Raw genomic sequence first — 25,620 nt, forward strand, 5'->3', positions numbered from 1 at the left:
TCCCCCAAGTAGATTGGTTGGAGTGTCTGGGAAATATAGTAAATATTTTTTTTCCAATGCTTGTAAGTATTGCTCCTGTGTCACTCAGGAATGGGACCTGTACTTCATTTCCAATTCCCACCATAATTGTTGGTTCTTGTGCAGGATGCAATGAGGTGGTACACTGCACCAGCTCCCCCTCTGGCTTCTCTGGGCCTTTTCACATTCCTCCTGGGGCTGGGCCCAATGGGCTCCCTCCTGGTGGTGCAGGGGCTTGTCCTTGAAATCCATCCATTGGCCTGCCCAATTTCCAGCTCCTTGTGGTGTTGCTGCGAGTGCATGCTGCATTCCTGACTGCCCTGCTCCTTGTTGAAACATTGGAGCAGGCATCTGTGCAGGCACCTGTTGTCTTCCTTGGCTTCCCATGTGCACAGCGCAATCTTTGTCATATCCATCTTCCCTGGAAAAGCATCACAAAAAAGCCTTACGCTTCATGTAATTCCATTATGAAGTCTGAGTACGTGGCATTTCTCCCATTCTCATGATCTGGGACTCTGGGTGTCTCATGCACAGATTTTCATCCAGCCTTTCATACCTAATCCGCTCCTTCATACTTTGTGTGGGCAGCTTTTCCGCATGCAGAGCATGTTGTATGATGAGGCTCAGCTTTCCAGTTTCCCACGTGATGCATAGGTTTTTCACCTTGTCAGATATTTCTGGAATCATGAAATTCATTCATGAAACTGTTTCTCAAGTGTGCCTCGTACGCTGTCACTTCCCCCTCACTCATATCCTGCTGGGGGAATGAGGCCGCTGTGCGCGTTGTGTACTGTATGTCAGTGAGGCGATGGAGATATTGCGCAACTGTCTCGCTGTCCTCTTGTTCCTCGACCTCAGCCTGGTCCCCATCCACGCTGTTGAGGTGCATACTCATGGGATAACTCATTGGGTATTGCATTGGGTATTGCATCATGGTTGGAGGCAGTGGCTGTGACTGTGTCATCATCACTTGTGGTACTCCTCCATTTTGAGGTGGCACAGCCTGAGCAGCGGTTGGAACCACCATGACTGCCGCCTGTTTTGAGGCATAGACTTTATCTTCCTTCTTCTTCTTTTCATGGCTTTCTTGTTTATTTCTTGCTAGTTCTCCCAGCTGCGCCTTGTGCAATTGCATTACTAAATCTTCTGCATCCTTCTTTGCCTCTCTCCTCCTCTTTCTGTGTAACTCTGTATGGTGTATTACATTCGCTTCGAAGGTGGCCCATGGCATGGTGTTTAGACCCACCACTGTTTCCAGTTGGTCTTGGACTTCCTCAGGGAGTGCCCTTTTTAACATGAGTTTAAACAGTGTCTCACTTGCAGGTGTCTCATCCCATGCTGCTCCCATCTCCTCTCTCCAGGACTCCTGGAGTTTCAGTATGAACTCGGCAACCCCTTCTTCCAGCTTTATTTTTCCACTTTTCCTGGGTCTGTCTTGGTTGGGTAGGCCGTCCTTAACTGATCCTACAGGTCATTCCTGTATGGGCCGAAGGTTATTCCATCTCCCCTTGGATCATCTGCCTCTCTTCCTAATCCAGCAAGGTGGAGTAGTTCCATCATTTTTGCTTTTCCTATGGTCTGGCATAGGATTGGCTTCAGATCTCCCAGAGCCAAACTTTGTAAGGGTCGTTTGTTCCTTGAACTTTGTGATCCATCTCTGTGCTCCTTCGCACACTTGGCAGTCTTTTTACCAATCCAGTCACATCCATAAATGTCTATGGCACATAATGCATTTGCTTTCCTTTAACTATCAGGGGGAGCTGTGTTGCTCTCTGTGCTTCTGTCTCCTCCTCTTCTTCACTGGAGCTCTCACTTTCGGGGGTCACCTGCTGCGTCTCCCCACCTTTGCCTCTTCCCATCTGGGATCGGGTCTGCATGTGCCTGTTTCTTTGGATGTCGCCCCATTTTTGTTTGTCTAACTTCTTCCGTGTCTTCCTTGTTCTTTGGAGAATTTTAAATTGTTTCTTCACTCGTTTCTGTTCCTCCTCCAAGTATTTATATTCAAACTCCAATTCCTCCACCTTCATCTCCAGTCGTGATGCTTGACATCGTAACTCCTCCATCGTCACATCTGCTTTCTGGCTTCGTTCCAGAGCTTCCTTTATTGCTCTTTCCTGCTGTTTCCAAGGGGGTCAGCTGCACTTCTTCTTCCAGTCTCACTCTTACTCCTCTCATATCGTGCAGGGGCTCCACATCAACTGGGGCCGCCCTTGAGCTTATTTCGTCATCACTCACTATTTCCATTGGGGTGAGAGACTTTTGGTTACTCCGTCCTTTTATTCTCTCGCCGGGCATCTCTGTACCTTCCACCAGCTGTTGATGCCGTTGCTGCACCTCCCCTGTCTTTCCATTGGGTAATAAATTCCCATCTGCCTTGGTCTGTTGTTTCTTTTCTTGCTCCTCCTGGACCGCTATGAGGGTCCTTTTTGTCGCACAGTCGTTTGGTTTGCTTAGGGACCCCTGGGCTTCGCTTAGGCTCTTATGATGTTCCACCTGCCCGGTCTTTATTAATCCTCTCCTTCCCGACTGGCAGACATCTTCCATTTGTGGCTCCATATGTTCTCCTGCCCAATGTGCTGTTGGTGTGCTGTGTCTTTTTAAACCTGGCGGGTGTGTGTATTCAGTCAACCACTCCATATTACGCTCCTCTGCTTGTTGCCTCGATAAGTGGGAGTCCCCTTCCTCCCATCGGGCATTAGCTTTCTCCACCTCCCTGTCCCAGTACAGGCGTCGGTATTCATCATCTTCCAGCACTTCCTCTCTTCCTCCTGTAGCCCCTTCTGGGCATTCTGGGTATTTTCTTTCTTCTCCTCTGCTGCCGCCCTTTACCATGGTAGGGCAGTCCTCTTGCTTTCCCTTGGGACGTTCTTTTTCTGCTGACGTCTGCCGGATTACTCCTCTGACTTGCCCTCCTGTAATCTCCAGTTCTATTTCTTGTGTTTCACCTCCTTCTCCCAACTGTATTGATGGATCCCATTGTACTCGGATCTGTAATGTTCGTTATAAGATGGCGGTTGCAGCTGCTCCTCACATTCACCTGAGGGTGGGGCTGTAGCCTACTCTTACTCCTGTTCTTTACTCTGTTCTGCTTTTAGCTTCTTTAACCCTGTAAAGCCCACCGTTGCAGAATTACAACACCACCTTGTTTATTTTTCCAGTCACTTGGCCATGAACTCACCCTACCTGCAAATTTATTATTTTTTTTTCCATGACTGGTTTTGTCAAGATCCGTATAAAATTCCTCAAAAAAGTTTCTGTGTTCATTACAATGTCTAGAACACATACATATTTAGTTATTTTGGAAAACTAGAGCTTATGTCCATGCTGTAATTCTACAAGTTTGGGCCAAAGTGGGAGTCAAAATAGCCTTATGCCTTATGCCTTACATAAAGACACTGCACTTCTTACATCATCCCAAATCGAAATTTAAACTGTAAGATGATTCATTGTAATTCATTTCTAAATGTGCTTTTCTGTTAAATTTATACTTATTTTCAATTAGACCATAATTACAGGGACAGGTGCAAATGGATATGCTGGATAATATGTAGATTTCTCTTTCAGTTAGTCTATTCTTCCAGTTTACTGTAATTGTGGATACACAAACACACTGTGTAGCAAGTGCAATGTTCACCTGTGCTTTTCAGTAGAAAAGAGCTGTCTTAGGGCCTATCACTGCAACCAATCACAGACTTCCAACCACACCAAAAGTGACAGAACAAAAATCAAAAGCAAAACAGAAACAAAAGCTCTCCTAAATATTTTCTTCTCAATACCCATATCAATAAATGCCCATTCATACATCATATGATTATGCACAGTAAGCAATCAACCCTGCAAATGAATGCCTAAATGCTCTGTATATCTGATCAGACAAAGTAAGTACAAATACAGAAATTCTGCTCCTAGCAGAGCCCAACATTGCAATATTACAACATTTTCCTAAAAAACTTACTAAAATGTAAAAAATTTAAACAAAAAAAATTTCACCATGCTTTTTACTTCTCCCCAGCATTTTATACTTACTCTCATCTTAATTTCTTTTTCAGCCATCTTGTGCTTTATTATTACAATTGCAGCTGGAGTAATTAAGTTCTTTTACCTTTCTCCATCATGCACCCTTGTCTCGCCCTTGTGGCACTGTCACGTGGTTCTGTAATTATTGCAGTTGAACATTTATTCTTTTTCTGGAAAACGTGGTTGTGCAGGATTCCTTCTAGTATAATTCTCAAGAAAGACAAGGCAGATATCAAGATCAGAGTATAAGTCCAATAAGTATAACTTCAATCAAAATAAAAATTAAATTAAAATTGATTAAAATCAAATCAACTGAACATTCAAATAATTACATACTCAACCAAGTATTGACCTATTCAATTAATTAACTCACTAATAAATCAAATAAAATCAAATAAACAATCAATCAATCAAATAAACTACCAGTTAAATCACTGTTAAATCACTTAGATAAATAATCAAAACAAATTGTTAAGTTGTAAAAATTAAATTGTTGTTACATTGACAAAAAGGAAAAAATACAAATAAAAAATAAAAGTGAAAAGAACAAATCAATTAAATTGTTGTTAACTTGTTGGTAATTGTCTCATCTAACGACCCACTTATAACATAATATAACTCTACACGGTTAGATAATGCTCCAAGTTTTCAGCTTCTAAAACCTCTAACACTCAGAAAAGAGAGAAAGAAAAAACAACAATCTCATTGGAACCAAAACAATCTCTGTGTGTGTGTGTGTGTGTTACAAATGTCAAGGTGATTCTAGGCCTTACTGGCACAGAGTTACAGAAGCTAAAATGGAGGGTTTCTTTTACTGAAACAAAAACACTACATTAGGTTTTTATATGTCTTAATGTAATTATAAATCATATTGTAGTTTATGTCTAGTCCTGTTATGAATTAAAAACAGATTTGTATGTATGAATATGCATATGTGTGGACCCAGGAAGACTAGCTGATTGCATAGACTTTCAGCTAATGGGATCCATATAAACAAACACAAACAACAAAAAAATAAAATAAAATAAAACAAAGACAAAGACAAAAAATAAAATAAAAATAACTTACACCTGGTGTAACACTACTAAAAAAAACTTTCCCCAACAAAACAAACAAAACTTATGAAGTCAAAAAGAATGGCCCAAGAATTGTTTAAATTCTTTAAAAAACTTAAAATGATTTAATTTTATATGAATGGTTTTTCCCACTAGGCATTAGTATCTGCTCACAAAAAGAGAAAAGAAAAAACTCAGGAAAGTTCTGTGTGTATGTGTGTGTTTGGGAATTAAGTCATAACATTCACCTTGCCAGATGGCCCTTATCGCTCCTCGTTAAAATCGTCTCCTTATTGGCTAAAGGGACGTCAGGGTCTCGCTACTTGTTACTGGCTGGTCCAACTGCCAAACAAATATCTGTTACCGGGTATTGGCTTCTAAGCTTGTCTATCTCTGCTCTATGGGGCACCTATTGGCTCATGTGAGGCTGGACTACAAACATGACATCGAATTTGTAGTTCATCAACTAGGAAGCGAGAGTCGGAAAAAAAATGGACGGGAATAAACTCCGTGCACAGTCTTCGGTCAGAAAAATAACTATTGTAAGGCGAACACAGCAATTTGGATTAAAAGGCTTAGATACTTCTTGGACCCTTGGGGATTTATTAAAAAATATTGAAAACTATGAAGCAAGGTGAATCAGATGAATCAGGTGAATCTTATTTTCACTCAGTGTGTCTCATACAGTTCTCTGCTATAATTGAATGCTTGTGTAACATAAATAAATGTTATGTTCTGCTTGTGTGACTTAGCGCTTTTTTCCGTTGCAACTCATTTTATAAGATCTTATAAGTGCCATAAAACACTTCACAATTGCTTGTTTATACTTTATCACACATCAAACTGAATCGTCATTCAGTTTGACAATACACAAATACACATGTGCACATAAACAATTCATACACATTACACACCGTACACGTATCATTTATGTATACTTATATGGCGTACACTTATTTATGAATACTCATTTGGCTCTGTCCACTTATCAATGTGTACGTTGCCGTATCCACTTTTCATTGTGAATCGCCGTATACTTATGATGATAACGTGCACGTATATAAACACTTATAACACTTATAAATACGGGGTACCCCACCCAGCCCTACCAAGCAGACCTGTCTCGCTGGACAGCGGTATCTAGGGCCAACGCGTTTTCACCACCTGCTCGTTCAGTCCCGGCTGTGAGTTATATACACACCGGCGGTACGCCACAGGAATTTTCAATCCTTAATACCAAAAATATAAATAAGTAAAAAATGTATACACCAGAATTCACTCATGAGTTTTTGTCTGTCACACACACACACACCCCTCACTCTGTCTCTCCCACGCTCTTTCCGTGTGTGTGTCTCTCACGACAGAATGCACCCATGAGATTTTTGTTCTGTCACACACACACCTCTCCCTCTTTCTCCGTGTGCGTGCCTCTCACGACAGAACTCACTCATGAGATTATGCCTGTCACACACACACCTCTCTCTCTGTCTAAGTGTGTGTGTGCCTCTCACAACAGAATCCGCCCATGAGATTTTACCCTGCCACTCACACAGTCACAAATCAAAACAAAAAAAAACAACTTTATCTATTTCCCTTCTCATCCAGTTATTATACTGATTATACTGTATTTCACCCTTAAGAGTTCTTGACTTCAAGAGCAGCTGTCCGCCTCCCAGGGCCACCCCTCCCTTTTCAGGTCACAGATTCACTACGCACAGACTTCGAATATAACAGGCGTCTGCTTACCTTAATATTATGGCCGGCCTCTGTGACCCTTCAGAGAGAGTGGTCCTGGTCCCGGACACAGGTCAAGCTAGCCCCTTTGAAGTCCCATCTGGGGTGCCATTAGATATGTCGGAACTCAGAGCCGGTCTCCAAGTCGACACATCAGAGGGTGATCTCTTCTCTTAGGCCTTTAGTTAAATTTCACTGTTAACTCTATAATTACTACAAAAATACTGAGAAAACTCCTCAGACCTAGATGAGAATGAGCAAACTTCTTTATTATGGTCAATCAGCCAACAAATTATAATTTGCCAAATTCAAAGTAACAAATTGCCAAATTCAAAGTATCAAATTGCCAAATTAAAAGTAACAAATGAAAACCCCCAAAAAGAGCATGTCATGCAAAATCAATCAAGAAAAACAAGAACTCTCGTGACGTCCTTGCAAAAATAAAAACCACCCACCTTGACCCGCGGACACGGGCACGCGCCCGCGTGCGCGCGCCCCCACACGCACACCTTCGCCCCCGAAGAACCAAAAAAGAAAACCTCAGATATCTTCTCAATATATACCCTGGCACTCCTAGGAGCCCAGGTGCCATATCACCTTATTTACCGGAATCATCTCCTATGTTTTCTAAATACACTGACCCAATTTCCCCTTATTTCCCATTACCTTTCACCCATATGCCCATTTATGGATTTTCCTCCCCTTATTTTTCAGGGCCTAGGTCTGTGGACCACTGTTTTTTTTCATTCTACATAACATGTTATTGCTATGGACCAAAGTCTGAGAACCATGGTGTTCTTCATTTTCCATAACAATTTATGAGCTAAGGTCTGGGAACAATGGTCTTTTCCCTTCTACATAACAAGTTGTTATTACAAATGTGCTTTATACTTGGGCCTAAATGGGCCCAATACTTTACTTTGGTTATAGTATTGTAAGGAATAATATTTTAATTATTTCTACTAAGATTTTTTCCAACAACTGCAACAGCTATATATGGTTGAAATGACAATAAAAGCTTCTTGACTTGAATCCAGACCTCCATGGGTTAAAAAAATTTATCATTTTTGTGTGATTTTTTTGTCAGAACATTCAACTATCTAAAGAACAAAGTATTTAATAAGACTATTTCATTCATTCAGATCTAGGATTTGTTGCTTAAGTGTTTCCTTTAATTTTTTTGAGCAGTGTATAAATAAGTGTATTTTACATGACTAAACATGCTATGCTTTACGTAGAAAAAGAAAACAAATATATAAGTGTAAATAAGAAACAATTATTCTCAAGTATGAGAGATAGTGATAGAAATATTTGATCCATCAGTTCAATTATTTGAGTGGGTTACTTGTACACTGGCAAGCGCTGCATTTGTGTGTTGTTGTTTGCACCAGATTGCTGGTTGACTTGAAATATTTCATGTTATTCTATTAAAGGGTAGAGTAAAAATTTCTTTATGTTTAACTGTGGTTCTATCAAGTGGTTCTCAAGTGTTGATATAGGTCCATCATACATTATACATCATACTCTCAGACACTGGCCCAGGACTGTAAACGAGATAATTCTCACAGGTTTGAACTCCTCCATGAGCTTGATGTTTTGAGAATGAAGAAATGTCGATATTGAGTCAGCAAGACTGCTGTTACAGTTGTGATGTGATAAAGTAAGGCTAAAGGGTGTGAAGACAATTTTGAAAGTTCAGCAATTCTAGACCTATACTAGACAAGGAAAATAATAAACTATGCTATGCTTAAATATATTATACCAAAAGAATGGACAGCTGACCATCAAACCCATATGTGCTTGTTGAAAATTTCAGTCCAGATATAGTTCCCATTTGTTGTTGTTATGAGCTCCACTCTTCCATTGGGGCTTTCCAGTACAGTTAGAGCATAGCTTTGGGGATTTCTAATTACTCAGACACAATAACATCAGTGAGGTTGGGTGTTATATTTAGCTACAACCAAATGACCATGTCTTTTAGTCTTCTTTTTTCCACACAGTTTAAAAAACGCTACTCTATTACATCTGTGCCTCAATCTGTAGCGGTTTTGGCTAATAATTGAACCACATCAGAGTATAATTTTATTAGATTATAGTTTTGATAATTTGTTATGAAGTGCATCTTGAGCTAAACTTGGTGCATGCTTCACCAAATAAACAAGCAGTAATTAAATAATAATAATAATAATAATAACAACAATAACAATAAACAAACAAACAAACAAACAAACAAATAAATAAATGTGACTCGCTCATGTCGGTTTCTTCTCTACAACATTAGAAGGATTCGGCCATTTTTGTCCACACAGACTGCCCAGGTACTTGTTCAGTCTCTTGTCATTTCTAGACTGGATTACTGCAATGCACTGCTGGCAGGTCTACCTATGAACGCAATCCGTCCTCTGCAAATGATCCAAAATGCAGCTGCCCGGCTTGTTTTCAACCTGCCAAAGTTCTCGCATAACACCCCGCTGCTGCGATCCCTCCACTGGCTTCCGGTAGCTGCACGCATCCGGTTCAAAACACTGATGCTGGCCTACAAAGCCAAAAATGGACCAGCCCCCTCTTACCTCAAAGTCCTCATCATTCCTCGCACTGCACCCCGTAACCTCCGATCTACCAGCACTGCTCGACTGGTCCCACCATCTCTCAGGGTAAGAGGCAAGTATACTACAAGACTCTTCTCTGTACTGGCACCAAGGTGGTGGAATGAACTTCCCATAGAGGTCCGGACAGCCGAGTCACTGGCTATTTTCAAGCGGCGGTTGAAGACCTACTTATTCAGGAAGCACTTCAACTAGCACTTTCCTTATCCTTTGCATTTAAAAAAACAAAAACAAAAAAAAACAAAACTTTGACACTTTTTCATTGTAACTTTGAACAAATGTTTTAAACTTGTGGTATCTTAAGTATGTAACCTAGTGAACCAGCACTAATGTATTCAGTGTTAGAGATTTAAGCACTTATGTACGTCGCTCTGGATAAGGGCGTCTGCCAAATGCTGTAAATGTAAATGTAAATGTAAATGTAAATAAATAAAAGAAAATGTCTCAGGTACTATGATGTAAGACCATTCAGTGCTGCAGTGATCAATAGAAGTATTTTTGAATGTGAAAATTGATGGGAATCAATGCAGCTTACTTTTAATTTTAGAAGAGTTTCAAATGCTTCTGGTTAGAAAAAACATGTAGGTAAGGGAGCTAGTACACAAGCTGATGATTTGAACCGTTGACACTAAGCATCAGTTGCTTAATCATCCTGTTCATGTTTAAATAATATTCAAATGTAAGGAGACTTAAAATCATCATTACACAAGTACCAGTGTATATGACTTTTTGTACTAGCTGCCATGGTGTAATGCAATGTGAAGGACTGGCAAGAACTGTCTGTGGTTTTCACAGGAACTTGTCTCCTGCTGAAAATAAATAGTGACTTAGAATGTGGTTTATTATTCATTACCATGGTGTGATCATGTTTCGTTGAAGAATGTTCTTGCAAACCATGTCTTTACAAGTGTGGGCCCTTTGTCTTCCAGCCTCATTCTGAGCAACTTTTATCTTTTCAGAGCAATTGAATGTGGTGATGTCTGTTTCACACTTGTTGCTCCTCCCATATTAGACACTAGACTTGTTGCTGCACTTCCCCTTTTGATGTTAATCAATTAGCTACCGTATATGGAAGGTAAATTTGCCAGTCAACACGCTGCTCAAATTTGTACAAAATCTAGAGACACTATCAAATCCACTGAAAATCCACTGCTCTGGATCCATCAGACATCGGAAAGTACAGACCAATATTACTTCTTTTCTTTTCTTTCAAAAATTCTTGAATGCATTGTCTATAATCAACTGTCTGTCTATCTCTCACAGAACAACCTCCAAAATCCCAACCAGTCTGGCTTTAAAGCAGCACATTCAACAGACAACCCTTTTGGATGTCTCTGAAAAACTACATGCTGCTAGATCAGCCAAGCTGTCATCTGTCCTCATCCTTCTCAACCTTTCAGCAGCATGGACAATCAACTGTCCTTTTCCTCACATGTTGCTAATGTGACACACTCATGTCGATTCCTTCTCGACAACATTACAAGGATTCGGCCACTTTTGTCCACACAGGCTGCTCTGTTACTTGTTCAGTCTTTTGTCATCTCAAGACTGGACTACTGCAACTCACTGCTGGCAGGTCTACTTATGAATGCAATTATGAATGCAATCCTGAACTGGATGGACTGCCTCCTCGACCACGTCTGGGAGCGGCTGCGTCATGTCGACAGGTGTGCATGGATATGGAGCCAGCTCGTGCGGAACCAAAGAAGAGTCCTTCTTTATGAAGAAGAGTCCACCCTCCCCACCTATCGCGGATCGTACACGCCAGACAGAGAAGCAAAAGTACAATGCTGATCCTGAACCAGTTGAAGAAGAGGCTTCTACTTCAGAGGTTAAAGGACAACTTCAGAGTGTGATTACAATGCCCATGGTGGAAGTAGGGACGGATGGAGACCCCATGCTAGTACACTATCCCAGGACACTAAAGGACATTGAACATGCTCATGAGCACCTTCCTGACCCAAGAGAAGTCAGGGGAAAAAGTTTGGTGTGGAGTTGGAATGTTTTCGCAAAGAATTTCGTCCCATCTCGCTTGAACTGAGGCGCCTGTTGGGAAGAAAACTAGCAGCTGACATAACACGAATTAAGTATGATTGGCCGGATGAAAATCTGTGCATGAGACATCGAGATCATGAGAATGGTAGAAATGGCATTCCCCCACAGTATATGAGTGAGGGGGTAGTGACAGCATACGAGGTGCAATTGAGAAACAGCTTCATGAATGGACTGAACACAGAATTATCTGGAAAAAACCTATGCATTACGTGGGACATTGGAAAGCTGAGTCTTATCGAACAACATGCTCTGCATGCGGAAAAGCTGATGGCACAAAATAAGCAGGAGCAGAAAAAGAAGAAAGAAGCACAAACACACAAAGTTCAGCTGACAATGATGCAAGCCGTGGCGAGGTCTCAAACACATCGAGGATATCGAGGAAATAGTAGAGGCAGAAGAGGAAGAATGGGAGAGCGTGGATGTTTAATTTGTGGAGGACAAGATCACTGGGCAAGGGAATGCCCCAAGAGACGCGACGAGGAAAGTGCATGACCATCAACATCTCAGGTCGAGGCGGTCAGTCACTGAAGGGATGGGTGACTCAAAATCTTTGATGCTTTGCAATGAAGGAATGCTTCAGATTAACTTCTGATTCCAACTTAAATGCTTTTAAAGTCTTTAATGCTATTGATTTTCTTGAAAAGAAACAAGGCACATATACAAACTACAGTTTAGATGCCTATAATACACATTTAATGTTCAAGGGAAAGACGTTGTGTTTTAGCAGATTCTGGTGCAGAAAACACTGTGATCAAGATAAATGAGTTAAGTGAGGTGCCAAAAATGAGAGTTTAGATCCCTGAATTCAGTCGGAGCATCTGGGATTATTGTGAAAGAAAAATTTAAGGCACCCATAAGGTGTGTTGGGAATAACCAGTGTTAGTCATTCAAATGTTCATTCTCCTATCTGAATTTTGCCCGATTATTCTGATGGGCAGAGATTTGATATTCAAATTGGAAATAATCCTAAATAGTACCCAAATGTATTAAATGTGTGTACAAGACAAACAGTTGAATTTCAGGGCCCTAAGTAGAAACCCAGACCTCTTCTGTAAGTGTATGAGGGGAAACTCAGCACCTCTGCTGTGAATTCAGTGAATCAAGCTCTCATAGATAAGACCAGTGCTGTTACTACTGTAACACTACATGCATACAATACATGGACACACATGATCTGCACTGCACAGCTCACACACACATACAGTAAGGGACTAGATGCACATTATGAACAAGAGGGTTTGAGAACTGCAAACGAAGCAATTGTTGAAAAATATGTATTAGGTTAATTACAGATGTACTATAGAAGTGAGTCTTGGTAGAATACATGTAAAGCAAGGGAAGACACACGCATTCACTATGGAGAATTTATGAGTCTTATGAGAATTTATGATATCAAAAGGCGAAAAAGAGAAGTGGGAAGATTTAGGAATGTGGACACTAAAATGTATGAAAACTGGTAATTGGAAACACAGTTCAGATCCCACAGTGTTGTACAGTGAGAAAACTATTGTAATGTCTTTGAGCTGTATAGCCTTGGCTGACAGAATATTTGAGATGACACCACAAGCTTTTACGCCACAAGTAAAAGTTTAGAAGAAATCAGAGTTGCAGATATTCAAAACAATCCAAAGCATAAAATAAAGAAACAACTAATGTCATTTTTTAGGCATGTGTTCCTATTGTAGGACCTTTATACACTATTATGCAATCCTCAAGGCTCCGTTGAGTGCAGTGGCTCATGGGAAGGGTCTATAGGCCCACAGTGCACTTAGTAGGACATCTGAAAAAAAAAGGCCTCTGTAACAGTTGCAACTAGCCTTACAATCCACACCCAGATTAGGTATACCAGGTCCAAACTAACTTCACACAGATAGTATATGGGGAAAAAAGGTGTGTATGACATCAGTATTATGGCAAAATCATGAAGGATAATTAAGACCAGCAGACTATTTTTTAACTAAACTGGATCTGGAGGCAGTGGGACTGCCTACTGTATGTATTTAAGATCTGTAGGAAAGGCTGAAAAAGCAATCGATGCTTCAATGTTCATCAATGACATTGTAGAATACAGTGAAATTACCCTATATGTCTGCAGCACGATGGCTGAGATATCACACTATTTTACTTGAACTGCCAAATGTTAAAGTAAAACACTGTATTGTACTAAACCCTGCAAATCTTTCACAGACGTTGATGGAGAACATCACAACCGTGTAACAGCTGTGAATTAAATTTGCAGGTCTGATTTGCAGGAGACACCATCATTGAATCCAAATCTTGAACTGTTTATAAATGGATCAGCCTTCAGAAACTAGAAAACTGGCCGTAGCTGTTTAAGATATGCAGCAGTTGCAGAACATGAAATAGTGAAATCTTAATCATTACCAGGAAACCTCTATGAACAAGCAGCAGAGTTAATTTCTCTAACAGAAACATGTAAATTAGCACAAGGCTAAAGTGTTTCCATTTATACTGATAGCAGATATTCGTTCAGGGTAGTACAGTACATGATTTGGCACATTGTGGAAACATAGAGGTACCCTTACTTATTAGGTAAATAAATCATGTACAATGGCCTGATTTCTGATCTCCTGAATGCAGTCCTATGAACAAAATCTATTGCTATATGTGAATTTGAAGCACATACAGGGATAACTGACTCCATTGTACAGGGTAATGCCAAAGCGGATGCAGCAGCAAAGGCAGCTTAAAAAATAAATAAATAAAGAATTCCTCTATGCATAAAGAAACTGTGTATTTTGAAAATATGAACTCCAACAGCTGACCTTGAATATCTACAGGCAGGATGCACAGCAGAAGAAAAAGCAGCATGGAGAAAAGCAGGATGTGGTGAAAAATGGGGTTTGGTACAGCCCCAATGACAAACCATGTTCACCAAGTAAATTGTTTTCTTACTATAATAAGTTGACGCATGAGTAAAACCATGCATCAAAAGGAGGGAGGTACAACAGTATCTCTAGATATCGGTACACCAATTATTTTGTGAGCGATGCTGTGTTACTGTGCAACCTTGTCCTCTATTCTTTCACAAATTCATAAGCAGGTGAACGAAACACTGCCTAAGGTGACTGGGTGGTGGTGAAGGATTTCAGCTAGAGAGCTAGAGAGCCATGCAGTGGTTTGAACCATTTCTAGTACTTCTGACCATGCAGACTGCTGTGAAAGTTGCGGAGAGAGCGACGTGGATTCACGTTAGCCACTGTAAGCGGGTTCCCAAGCCAGAGGAAAAACCAGCAACTGACAGCTATTAAAAGGAACGAGAAAGAGCATCAGGGCATACAGTGATCTGCTAGTAACCTCTTCCGTGAGCTCCAACTGACTCTCTACAATGCGTAAAATGTTTGAGTCAGAAGAAACACAGATATAACACCTGCTTGCCAACACAGAAAAAGCAGCTTCATGTGAAAGAGTAACATCGACACACACAAATGTGAATACAAATGTGAATGAAATAAATAAAGTGAAAGAGGTAAATGTGACAGAGACTTATGACAGCAGACAACTATACAGTGTTACACACTGACTACGTCACCCTGGAACTCATACACACACACACACACACACACACACACACACACACACACACACACACACACACACACACACACACACACACACACACACACACACACACACACACAAGACACACAAGATCTGACCTCTAGAGACGAGCAACATAGACGAGTTTAAAGCTCCTGGTAAGATGAGGAGCCCTTTTGACTATCACCCTAGAGTCCAAGGGATCACTGGCATCCTTATGATCTGCCTGTTAATAGGAGGGAATGCAGAAAAGACTCCCACCTTTGGTAGAAGTCGCAGAGACGTGTCTAATGACGACTTTCCTCTGCCAGAACATATACTAAAAGGTAAACTGAGTAAACTCTTTGATTTCTTCTTCCCACTGTATGGGATGACTCGGTACGGAATCAACTAAAAGTCACACATTATCTGCTTGACACTTACAGTATATTAACTCCACTAATCGGTCAACTGAAGATATCAAACAAGAACTCGCAGCCCTGAGATTGACTACAACACAAAATAGAATAGCCTTATATATTCTATTAGCTAAAGAGGGAGGTGTATGTGCCCTTATAGGAGATCAATGTTGCAGCTTCCCTTTAATGACGACGACCATGGGTCTATCTCTGATGCACTGCATGATATGCACAAGTAGCATACCAAATGAGACGAAGATTATATTTGGGGACTTTGGTATACACTGTTCGGACAGTGGACTCCCTATCTATCAATGATAATCCCAGTGAGTGTGGTATTAATCTTATTGTTTGTTTGGCCCTTGCATATACAAATGCTTTCATTACATCATAATGTCCAGTCTAACAACCAACAACTTGTGAAACTGGACGATATTGATAACGACACTGAATGGATTCCTCCATTCGACGATGAGTATTTCTCTGAATTTGTGCAGACTGATCCAGAAACAGAGGTGAATGTGGACAGTAGAGACTGTGACTTGTAGAGAATTTACAACAAGATTAATGCTTAACTGCATTTTTTATGTACAGGTCCTGTCCCCACAGAAACAGCATATTGTCCACTGAAGATCATGTATTTTATGAAGCATTCATGAGGACCCTACAGGGGAAATGATACACTTATGTAAGATTGTACATTATTGGATGTGATTATATATATTCTAGCTGATTAATGGATACTGATATTAATATTAATGTATACTGATTAAGCAACTGATTAGCAATGCTGTGGATTAAGTAGTTGATTAACAATACAGGTATATCTCATTATAAGGTTTAGATTTTGTTACAGATTAATGATTATTAAAAATGTTGTGTATTGTCCCATGGACAAAAGGGGGAATTGTAGTCGGAATTTTCACTTTAGAGATGTTTATAAGAACCTGTCCTTCTATGCTTCTAGGCTTCTCATGGCTGGTAGTTATTGTGATTAGAGATTGCAGTTGTTTTCCTAAAACTTCCAGCAGACCTTTCCCGTGGGACTTTGGTAGGTACAGATTATCTTGGTCAGAAGATGAGCAGGCGATGCTTCTAAGCCAATGGTTGATGATGTTTTGCTTTTACATGTCCTGTTTCATTTATTTCCGGTCTATAAAATCCAGATGTTCTCAATGATCGGGGCCCTTCCTCTCTCATGTTACAGTGGAGTGTTGGGTCCTGCTGCGCAGCTGAACACAATAAAACAGTGAAACCTTTTTTTACTCTTGCCCGTGCCTTCCAGTGTGATATTTTATGCTTTAATTCTCTCAAACCTCAGAACTTCCACAACATACAATAAAGACAGATAGTTCATGTAGTAAATGTGAGTTAATTGATCATTTTTACTGCTATATTAAAAATTCAGCAGTTACTTGTACAAAGACATGTGATCATTTAATTCTTCTATTTTAATAAACTGCAGGCATTTTCAGGTCCCGATGTACAGCGACATTTACACTGACTACAAATCAGAGGTGGGAGTAAGTCACACATGTGCAAGTCTCAAGTCTTAACCTTCAAGTCTCAAGCAAGTCAAGTCACTGCTTTATGTCAAGCAATTCAAGTCAAGTCGTAGCTTGAGTCAAGCAAGTCACTGGCAAGCCATACATATGTTTGATGATTTAAGTAAATGTATATATTAAACAAAGTTAAATCTACAGTATTTATGGACTATGAGAGTTTTATTTGCAACAAAAATTATTATATGCATTTATTTTTAAAAGGTGTCCACATACAGGTGAGTTGTGAATAAAAGTGATTAAAAATCATAACTACAAAGAATAAGACATAAATGTAACTGAAATAAGGCCAACATAAAAGCATGAAAAGTTTCAATCTGCCTCAAACATGGCAGAAGACCATCGAAAACTATATATATATAATATACTTCCTTTTTAACAACAGAATAACAACAATCACGTCAATCAAAAAACGTAAATTATAGAACCCCACAAACCTTGAAGTGAATTAACTATTGGAGGGAGGGAGGGAGGGAGAGAGAGAGAGAGAGAGAGAGAGAGAGAGAGAGAGAGAGAGAGAGAGAGAGAGAGATATGATTGGAGTGAGTGTAATTTATTAATTAAAGGGATAGTTCACCTAAAAATGAAAATTCCATCATCATTTTCTCACCCTCATGATGTTACAAACCTGTATAAATTTAACATGCATGTAGATTTTTCATGAGCCCCATTCATTTAAAAACAGATTTAAAAACAAAATAGACAAAAAAGATTAAACAAAAACAAAAAAACCCAAGTTATTTCGAGTCATTTAACTCAAGTCCGAGTCAAGCCTCAAGACATGAATATCAAGTCAAAGTCAATTTGAGTCTTTTTTAATATTTGTCAAGCAAGTCTCAAATTTGCGACTCAAGTCCGACTCGAGTCAAGTAATATGACTCGAGTCCTCCATCTCTGGTAATAGTATTATAGTATTGCTAAATGTACTGTCATACAAAAGGATATTCTTATTCATTTCACATTATAGGAGCATTAATACAAAGCAAATTTATTTTCTATAGTCTATTATAAACATTAATATGCAAGTGGGGGGGGGGGCATGGTGGCTTAGTGGGTAGCACGTTCGCCTCACACCTCCAGGGTCGGGGTTCGATTCCCGCCTCCGCCTTGTGTGTGCGGAGTTTGCATGTTCTCCCCGTGCCTCGGGGGTTTCCTCCGGGTACTCCGGTTTCCTCCCCCAGTCCAAAGACATGCATGGTAGGTTGATTGGCATCTCTGGAAAATTGTCCGTAGTGTGTGAATGCGTGAGTGAATGAGAGTGTGTGTGTGCCCTGCGATGGGTTGGCACTCCGTCCAGGGTCTATCCTGCCTTGATGCTCGATGACGCCTGAGATAGGCACAGGCTCCCCGTGACCCGAGAAGTTCGGATTAAGCGGTAGAAAATGAATGAATGAATGAATATGCAAGTGGATTTTTTTTCTTTCACATTTATTTCTGTTTCACTGAGTGTTATATTGTGTAAAGTATTAATGTTCCTTTTTATTCACTAAGGTGGGGTTCTTCACTAAGGTGACTGGTGAGGTTCTGATATTGCATTCATAAAAGAATCATTGCATTTTTTTAAATATTTCATAATTGCAGTCTTGTGTATTAATGTATTAATGAGTATTATATATATATATATATATATATATATATATATATATATATATATATATATATATATATACACACACTGTGTTGTATAAAGTAGTAGAAATCAATACTTGAGTAAAAGTACAAGTATCGTACTAGAAAAAGACTTTGGTAGAAGTAAAAGTCACCTTTTAGAATACTACTCAAGTAAAAGTCTTAAAGTATCTGATATTTACTGTATTTAAGTATCAAAAGTAATTTTCTGATATTTACTGTACTTAAGTATTTGAAGTAAAAGTAAAAAGTAATATTTCAGTGATTTTTGGTAGGCGTAAGAGCAGGGGCGGTTCTAGAGTTTCATCTTTAGGGGTTTTAGCCCTCAGTGAGAATTTATATTATATATTATATGACTACATAGTAAAACAAAAGTTATGGTATTATTAAATGGCAAAAGTGGACACCAAAATTTTATGCTTGATGTAATGATGTCAGTCTTGAATCAAATCAGTTCGTGTATGTGTGCATTCTCTACAAACAGTGTGTCCGATGAATGCAGTCATGAATAAACTAATATTAACTTTGCCCGGTTGAGGTCCAGTAAGGCACGATTCTTCAACAGGAAGTCCCACCCCAACAGCACCGCCTGAGTGGTTTCTCTCACCACATGAAATACGTGTTGCCATGACTCCGTTCCCAGTTGAAACGTTATTGTTATAGTGCCCAACGTATCCAGCATCTGTCCATTCACGGCACGAGCTGCCACATACTCCTTCTTCATTGGGTGATTGCGCAGTGCTGGGATGGACATGCAAAAATGAGCACTAATGAGAGACACGTTGGAACCAGAGTCCACTAAAATTTGAACCTCCACGCCTTCAATTACTCCCCGCACATGTGACACCATCAGGCCTAGGTCAGTGTTATTGGCATCATCAGAGTCTTTGAAAATAGAGTTACTGCCAGAAGTATTGTCAATTTGAGAGCCCTTAATCAACATAGCTGGTGTTCGGGCCGTAACATCAGCTACAGTCCGTTTCCTGGCCCATTATGTCGCTCCCCTGCACTAGGAGAGATAAAACGTACTCCATGCTTTCTTGAGTCATCCTCATAGCTGTTCTGTCTGTGTGGACTAGGACTTGGACTGCGTTTTGTAGGGTACCGTGTAGAGTACAAGTCATTAACATCACCATAATCCATACCTTACCTATACGTGTCGCTGTGTTTGATCCACTGTCTCCCAGGTGAACAACCTCTCCGTGACTGGCATCCACGGCCCCCACCAACATATTCCATTAGATTGAGAGCGGCCCCATTGCCAGTCCTCCTTCATTTTAGAATTCACTTTAGCATTGAGTTTTTGGTTTTCATCTCCTAAACGTCTCAATTCTATCCTCATGTCCCTCATTTCGTCTGCCAATCTTTCTACTGCTCTGTACAGTCCAACATTGTCTCTCCCAGACTGAATAGCAGCCACTGCCCCTTCGTCACCATCGCTATGAGCGGCATTCACAGCCATTTAATCGGTCTTTATTACATCTCTGGCATTTTCACACCGACCTGCAATTATGACGGCCTCCTACAAATGCGTAGCTCCTCGCTCATGACATTTAGTTCTGAGCACCGGATACTGACCAGCCAAGAAACGACGAGGCGTAATCGACCAGCCTGCTAATCTCAGCCGCATACACTTCCAAACTTTCCCGCGGAGCTCTGGGCCGAGCTGAAAGGCTGGCTCTGAAGCGATCCATAAACTGTCTGCCCGAATGCCTCTTTGAGTTTATCTTTAACAACTGTGTAATCCGACTGAACAGCACCAGAGAGGCTGTCCCACAGCAGAAACGCCGCACTAGACAAACGTGTCGGTAGAATTCACGCCAGTTCATAATTGTAGGCTGCAGAGCCATCATCCTCCCTGAGCGCTCTGACCGCGACCTCGAACTGACGCGCCCAGCACAAAAAACTCTGCTTATCATCACGGTGGTAACTCGATCCTAACGTGTCTGCTGCTTGGGTCACGTCTCGGATAGACACCGAACTCCTCCTTACACCACATGATGTACTCGGTGGTATGAATTTGCGCACCCTAACTAACTAAAACTTTAAAAGCTAAGCTAACTAATAAAACATCCGTCGCAACACCGAACCACGCGAGCACTTCAAAAAAACAAAACAAAACAAAAAAGAAAACGCTGCCACCAGTGTAACCGAGCGTTTAACATCGGGTTTGCCTAAACTGAAATGAAACTAAAAAAAAAAAAAAGAAACAGGGGCACATCGTTTGTTCATCAACTCTTGTTATTCCTCACCAAAACTTCCCGAGAACACTGCCCTCCTGTGCGCATGCCCACACGCCATCTACGGCGAGCTCCGGGGGGGAAAAGTATTACACACACAAATCACAATGCTCAGTATAACATCAACATGCACTCCAACTCACAGATTAGGTCTGTTACATATATATATATATATATATATATATATATATATATATATATATATATATATATATATATATATATATATATATATTCACCTGTTAAAAGCGTCTATGGAAGTTTTACATATATATTTATTCATCCCCAGATGAATAAATATATTTTAAGATCTGCTGAATGGCAAAAATACATTTATACATTTTTATTTTTCATTCATTTTAAATAAGCATTTAACTGACCTATATTTTAGAAGCAACAGGAACATAAAAATAGAGATGCCTCTTTTAACACAGTCTAACAGTTTAACAACATATTAAAACAGTTCTTAGCTGAAGAACATACAAACATCTGCTTCCTTAAGAAGGTTTTAATATCCAGATTTCTGCTTCTGTAGAAGGAAGAGCTGGTGACTCTGTAAAGCAGAAATGGTTGATGCTCAGGATTCAAAGCCAATGGAAAAATTATCTGAGCTTGTCATGGTGTAGACCTGTAAAAAAAAGAATGTATTAATAGATAGATAGATAGATAGATAGATAGATAGATAGATAGATAGATAGATAGATAGATAGATAGATAGATAGATAGATAGATAGATAGATAGATGTTGATGGTTGGAAACTTACACAGATAGTTATCGTATCACTGTGATGGGCAGAATCTTTATATACCTTTGCCTAGTTACACAAAAAAAAAATGAAAGTCCAAGTTCATTTCCATTCATTTATAACTCAAAATTCATTTATAACTTACGTTATTTAGAAATCCTTTCTAGGTTAGGTAAGTAGAGTTGATCAAAATGTTACATGGAATTCGTCAGTAAATAAAAAACATTTTGATAAACACACAGTTCCATATTCAGGACATAAAACAAAGGAATTAAAACTCAACCCATCTTCTCAATATTATTTTAAAACATTAATTTTTTAATTCTAAACTTTTAATGTTATATTTATTATGAATAGATTTTTTCAGGCAGATAATTCATAGTCTTTGCATTTCCCCACTCAGGGATTAATTTAATTATTATGAATATTAACTCAACATTCAAATGTCTACAGCTTTATATTTAAAAAAAAAACAAAACAACAACTTACAAGCTCATTGCTAGTTTCAGTTGGATCAGTGGCTGCTCTTTCTTTCCAATTCCTGTAAAGAAATTCAAATTCTCTATTCCTTGGACCAATCACAAAGTAAAAAAAAATTACAATGGCATTTCTTCCCATCTTGATAAAGTCATAATAATGTTAGTGTAATTCCTGGGTGTAAGTTGTGCTGTAATTACTAATACAAAATAGAGTAACAACAGATGTTGGAAATTGGCAATGAATAACAGGATTAGAAATTTGTAATTAGTAAGACTAATGCTAACTATGAGGACAGGGCAAAAATTATGTACATTTAGTTTTTTTATGACTTCTGCCTTGATTAATACCAGAAGCATAAATTCACCTTAGCATAGATTTTCTTTAGCCTAACATTCAATTTAACACATTAAATTTAGGCTTTTTTGCAGTATAATTTAAATTATAATTTTGGTGTCATCATTCTTCCTCTTCTGACAACAAAAACTTTACTACTACTACTACTACTACTACTACTACTACTACTACTACTACTACTACTACTACTACTACCACTACTACTACTAATATTAACAACAACAACAACAACAACAACAACAACAACAACAATAATAATAATAATAATAATAATAATAATAATAATAATAATAATAATAATAATAATAATAATAATAAATGGTTCATGGTTCTGATTTCGGAACTCCAGTAAAAAGTCCTGTGTATTTATTATCCTGTTTTATTTATCTATTAATTTATTTTGCATTCACATCACACTGCTGTGTTGTTGCCCTTAATGAAGTCATCTATATGATTTTTTTTAATGAATGCAATATATACTATATACTACATAGTGTTTAATTGTCAAAAACCTGCTATTTTAGATGAAATAATGGTAAACCTTTTATAAAATATCTGGTGGTCTCTCACCTGTGAAGACACACGCCACAGAAGAGACACGCTGTGAGACACACTGTGCTTACTGAAAAAAGTAGAATGGCCATATATTGTCTTGTTGTATTCCTCTGTCTGAATTGGCAAAAACTAAAAAAAATACAAAATAATCAGTAATGCTTATTTTCACCAAATATAATCTATAATAATATAATTACCTCTTTTAAAAATGACATAAGTATGCTATTTCAATACTGAACAAGACATATTAAACACTTATTAAAAAGATGATCTAAACACCACCTATAGTCAATATCCACTCCTTGTCAAATGGGAAACATGAGTATAATCCTGCATCTGAAGGCTGTACATCAGATATCTGTAGTTTTCTTGGATTTTGTGGGTCAACATGCATCCTGCCTGTTGTGTAGTTGATCACAGTAAGGTTTATTCCTGGGCTGTAGTTAAAAAGAAGAATCTTGTCTTTACGCCAGCCAATATCTTCAGATTTAATAGTCTGATTTCGATCACAGTGTAAAATAACATTCTCTCCCTTTAAAACATTTCTGTTCATCTGGTTTTGAGGATTGATCTCAAATGCCTTGGTACAATCTGTGGGTAAAAAATAAAGCCAACATTTAACATTTACTTGCGTGCTTATATTGCATATAAGCCATATGACACTAATTTTCATTTGGAACTGTGAGCACAAACATGCTAGATTTAAATGTTCAAACAAGCAAACAAACAAACAAACAATCAAATAAATAAATAATCTGTACAGTGAATAATGAAATGATTATTATCTACAATGTAGTCCAATCTAGAAACCAGTCTGTTTGTGCAGGTATTTTACTGCATAAACTTTAATTTGTCTGCATGGATTATATCATTAAATCAGTAATTTAAAATTGAGAAATATTGAATATTTGCATAAAGCTTGCAAATTTTTAACACCTAGTAAAAATAAAAATTAAAAATTCCATGATAGCTAGTCAGTTTGTAGAGCAGAAAAAAGATGCCTTACAATAACGGTGTTTGTGTAGAATTGAAGATAAAACAAATAAAGAATTTCTTATACCATATATACATAATTGCTACAGTCTAGAGACCAACTTTTTTATGTTACTATAATAAAACATTCATTTCTTTTTGTAAATGGTTTTTCCAACTACACTTTTGTACGCTTGTCTTTTCATTCGTGACAATTGAATTGTGATAATGACTCAGCATTATAATAGTTGCCGATTAAAACTCAATGATAAATTATATCCCTTCATTACATAAAAATAATTTAATATTATTGCAGTAAACATACTGCAACATGTGTATACCTATTATAAAAATATTTAAAAATACCAATGTGTGTGTACACCCAGACATTATAACAAAAATGTCATTTAGGCTGTGTTGTGCCAGTAAAATGTTATTACTATATTTGAAATACACTACTCACATAAATAGTCATCAGACCCTCAATCAGCAATACACACCCAAACAAGTAATGAAAACTAAATACCTGAACAAAAAAAACAAAACATGATGAACACCAAATACTGCATTCTGATGTTTATGATGATGATGATGATGATGATGATGATGTCAGTTGATTAAAGATGAGTCTTACACATTGTGTAGTAGCTAAAGTAGAAGTTAAAAGATGATTGGTTTTAGAGACACCGCAGAGCAAGCGGAAGCAGAAGTTAAGAAAAAAGTGCAACAGAGAGCAGATGAAAGTTCATACTGTAGGTGTCCAAAATAATAATAATAATAATTCTCATAAACAATATAATCTTTAAAAGAGGATCATAATAAGATAATTAATCACTGTTTGAAAGTTAATAATAATTTGTACAATTTCTGAAGTGAATATTATTGTAAAATATTGTACATATCATTTTTTACATAAACACTATTATTGAGTTTAAAAAGATGGGCAGGTTTATGGTTTGGTTTCTGAGGGGAATATGGTTTTGTAAGAATGACAAGAAGCACTGAGTTTCTGTAGTTGAATTAAGTATAACAAAATATTTTTATATCACAAAATACTCTATATTATAATAGTGTGATTATTATTATTGTTATTATTATTATTATTATTTTTAAATGTATCAAACATGCTAGTACTGTAGGTGAATATATGTATAGTGCCCTGAGATGGACTGGCGATGCATATAGGTGAGTTCTTGACTCACAAAAATTTCTCCTGTAAAAAAAATATTTTATCAGCTGTAAAGTGCAACAGTACAATGTTTCTCAGGCTGTAGAAGGGATCTCTCTCGCTCATATTTACAACCGTAGATCAAACACTGAACAAGTTTTGCATTAGAATAGATGAACAGCAATGTACATATAAACCTATATACTAAGATAAGTTCAGCACCTTTTAATACAATACAATTTGCTGTAAGAGAAATGGTGAAACTAGCCTCAATAAAATAAAGCCAGACCAAATGTACATTTCTGTAGTGGTGTACATCCATGGCAGTTTCCTGACTTACACAATTGTTTACCACATCCTGAGAAGAGGGGCTTCACATGCATTACTTCAGCTCAAACACTCTAGTCTTGTAGGGGCGGAAATAACAACCGCCAAAACTTATTACAACTCATTAGCTTTATTTTAAAGAT

At 38.4% G+C, this 25,620-nt stretch overlaps 1 protein-coding gene across 1 annotated transcript in view; it reads right to left on the reverse strand.

The window, feature by feature from the left end:
- LOC113640955 overlaps nt 1-24,657 on the reverse strand; it is an 80,852-nt gene extending 56,195 nt beyond the window's left edge. Inside the window, exon 1 of the mRNA XM_047815428.1 lies at nt 24,509-24,657. Coding sequence (XP_047671384.1) covers nt 24,509-24,551 — 43 coding nt within the window. The 5' untranslated portion in view covers nt 24,552-24,657. The remainder of the gene's footprint in view (nt 1-24,508) is intronic.
- Nucleotides 24,658-25,620: the final 963 nt, after the last annotated feature.

Source organism: Tachysurus fulvidraco, chromosome 6, assembly GCF_022655615.1.
Source record: "Tachysurus fulvidraco isolate hzauxx_2018 chromosome 6, HZAU_PFXX_2.0, whole genome shotgun sequence".
NCBI classification, from domain to species: domain Eukaryota; kingdom Metazoa; phylum Chordata; class Actinopteri; order Siluriformes; family Bagridae; genus Tachysurus; species Tachysurus fulvidraco.